Source organism: Sinocyclocheilus rhinocerous, unplaced genomic scaffold (assembly GCF_001515625.1).
Source record: "Sinocyclocheilus rhinocerous isolate Xijiao unplaced genomic scaffold, SAMN03320098_v1.1 scaffold645, whole genome shotgun sequence".
In the NCBI taxonomy this organism is placed as follows: Eukaryota; Metazoa; Chordata; class Actinopteri; order Cypriniformes; family Cyprinidae; genus Sinocyclocheilus; species Sinocyclocheilus rhinocerous.
The window spans coordinates 207,314-210,404 of record NW_015630037.1 but is presented as its reverse complement, the minus strand read 5'-3'; the positions used below and the strand labels follow the sequence as shown (position 1 = coordinate 210,404).

The 3,091-nt window shown below is 39.8% G+C and overlaps 1 protein-coding gene across 1 annotated transcript in view; it reads right to left on the bottom strand.

Annotated features, from left to right (window-relative positions):
* LOC107739845 (DENN domain-containing protein 4B) overlaps positions 1 to 3,091 on the bottom strand; it is a 53,498-nt gene that overhangs the window by 45,964 nt on the left and 4,443 nt on the right. The window contains 1 exon segment of the mRNA XM_016552056.1: positions 1,179 to 1,493. Coding sequence (XP_016407542.1) covers positions 1,179 to 1,474 — 296 coding nt within the window. The 5' untranslated portion in view covers positions 1,475 to 1,493.

The window sequence follows — 3,091 nt, the reverse complement described above, 5'->3', positions numbered from 1 at the left end:
TCACGGTTCCTCAAATCTTGCCCTGGAGGGCCAATGCACTGCAGAGTTTAGCTCCAACTAGGGGTGTGCGATATATATCGTCTGCGATAATATCGTAATTGTTGTTTTAACGATGTGTGATTTGACATTATCGAGTATTTTGCAAAAACCATTCAAAACACCCCTACAGAGTGCACGCATACATTACATGAAATCTAGACTAGTGCACGTGCGCATTTAGAGTTTGTTCTTTCACTGCATGATTCAGTCCAATAAAATACATTTAGAATGATCACAAATTCAAGATATGGGGACATAAAATGTATATAGTATTTATATCATTTCATATAGTTAATCAATTTCACACGGAAGAGTGCCTTTTTTTCTCCAAAAATTATCATATACAAATGTGATATTGATTTTTTACAACAGTTCAATAAACTAGAAGTTTTATTAAGAGACTTACGTTTTAGACACCATATTGCCTGTTTTTGCACTATTTCGCCAACAAAAATAATTCCAAACAACGCCACAGCGCTGTTTTGCGTCTCTGAGCAACATGACGGTGTTTTGTTCCTGAATTAATCAACTGTTTAAATGATTCGGTTCATTCGCAATGACTCACTTAACAGTGACTTACTGCCACCTACTGGCGGTTTTAATTTCACATTTAAAGTATCTTCATTTTTTTTAATAATTTCAAATATCAGTATTCAATGTTTTATGTTTAATATATCAAAACATTATTTATGCATTTGTAACTGCAGGTTAAATGCATTCATGTTCTGCATTAAACAGTGTGTAAACACATCTAAACACCTCTTCAGACGCAGCTTCTGTGTTTCCTCTGCATTGCAAAGATGAATTGTGTTGATACTGATTTAATTTGCTTGGTAACAGCCCAAATGTCTTATTCTTATTCACTGATTAAATGTAAGAATTTGACTCAAAAGACAATGCACACTTATAGAAAAATGGCTTTATAAAGGTAAAAATGTCCATAAAAGGTAAAAATCTTATTGCAAAAGATTAATTTCTCTCAGTGTGAACTGACCAGCACAAGAATATGAAAAACTTTAGGAGTCAGCTGTCTACGGCAGTCTTTAAGATACCAGCACAATAACACACTCAGCACAATATCGTCTGATTATCGTTATCGATAGAATCCCAGAAAATATGGAGATATTATTTTTCCTCACCCGAGCTCGACGACGGGTGGTTTGTCGTGTCCTCTGCGGTAGCACAGGAACATGTGTGTGTTGTTGAGCAGGCCTGCGCTCAGCTCCGCCGGATGGCCTGCTTGGGTCTTCTCGATGCAGGTGAATCCCTCAGGAACGTCTTCCCCGAGACCGCGGGCGATCACAGCCAGATCAGTGACGGGCTGCAGCGTTCTCACGCCCCTCCGCTCACCCTCCTCGTCCAGCGGAGACCCGGCGCCTGACAGACCCGCCACCACGAAATAATCCACCAGCTGAGGACAGCGCTCCTCCGTCATCACGCCGGTCTAAACGCCACTGACACACACACACACACACCGTCAGACCACAGATACACACAAAACTGTGCCGTCAGACCCCCAAACTCCCTCTGCAGTCCATCAAGAGCACATGAAAATTTAGGGCCAGTTTTGCTAACACACACACACACACACACACACACTCACACGCACACACTCACACTCACGCTCACACTCACACACACTCGCACTCACACTCACACTCACACTCACACACTCGCACTCACACTCAGTCCTCTCTCTCCCTCTCACACACACACACACACACACACACACACACGTCTGCCTGATGGGGTCAAAGGTCACTGCGCAGGTGACGGGTGATGACAGACTCGCTGCATCCGTCTCATCTACAAACACACCCGTCGCCATGGCGACCGCCTCAGGACCGGACATCCCTGCTGAGAGTAAGCAGGTTAGGAGACGAACACTCGCGCTCTCTCTCATCCAACACACAGTGTGCAGGAAACTATCAGAGGAAACAACAGCCGCTTCATTTCACTTCACTTCCTCTGCATCGCTCAGCCGTTCAGAAATCAAAGCGCAGAGACGTGTTTCCAGCAGAACCGCACTGAGAATCAGACAGACCGACTCAGAAAAACACACACGCGTGTCTGAGTAATGTCTTCAACAACAATCTCAAATCAGACTAAATAGAGCTAAAACAGCTCAAGTCAAGACATCACATTTCTTATTTCAATTCAATCCCTCAACAACATTTTTATTTCAGAAACAGGATTCAAAGTCTTGGAAAAGCTAGATATATATAAAGGGGAAACTTCAAAAGTGTGATTTCTAGACTTGGAGAAACTAATACAATATTTAAAGAGTCATTGATATTTCTGTTTTTTCAAGTTATGTCCAGTTCTAAAACATTTTATTAGGTAGAAATTTCTACTCGCAAGTAAAATAAATAATTGTACAAATGGCATAATTATGATCTGCTGGAAAATTCAGCTCTTGAAACTTCAGAAATGTATTTAGGCTACCTTGAATTTTTTTATTAAATCATTTTAATTAATATTAATATATTTGAATTATTATATATTAATTAATATTAATAAAACACTGAAACTGTATTTAAATTAATGACATTACTTATTTAAGTTTTTAAATATTTAAAGTCAAAATGAAATGGAAGTAGTGACTGGTCTTTTCTTTCTTTTTAGTGAAACAAAAAAAATGTAGGCCACTTGGGCACTTCTAGTTAAAAATTAGGGTCCAATATACAGAAAAAAAAGTCAAATATTAAAAAAAACTTTAACAAGTAAATTTAATTTCATGCTAACTTCAGACTAATTTAAATGTCCACTTCTAGTTTCTGTAAATAATAAATGTTGAAGACGAGCAGCTTAGTAATTACAGCAGAAATGTCATCAGATATTGTTGAGAACAATGAAGCTGTGAACCTCTGATCAACACAACACTCTGCAGGACGACAGACGAAGAGCCTTTATCCTTCCAGAGACACTCAGAGACGGACACTCATTCAGAGCGACACACACTCACACACTCTCACACACACTCACACACACACTCACACACACTCACACACTCACACTCACACAGACACACACACTCACACACACTCACACA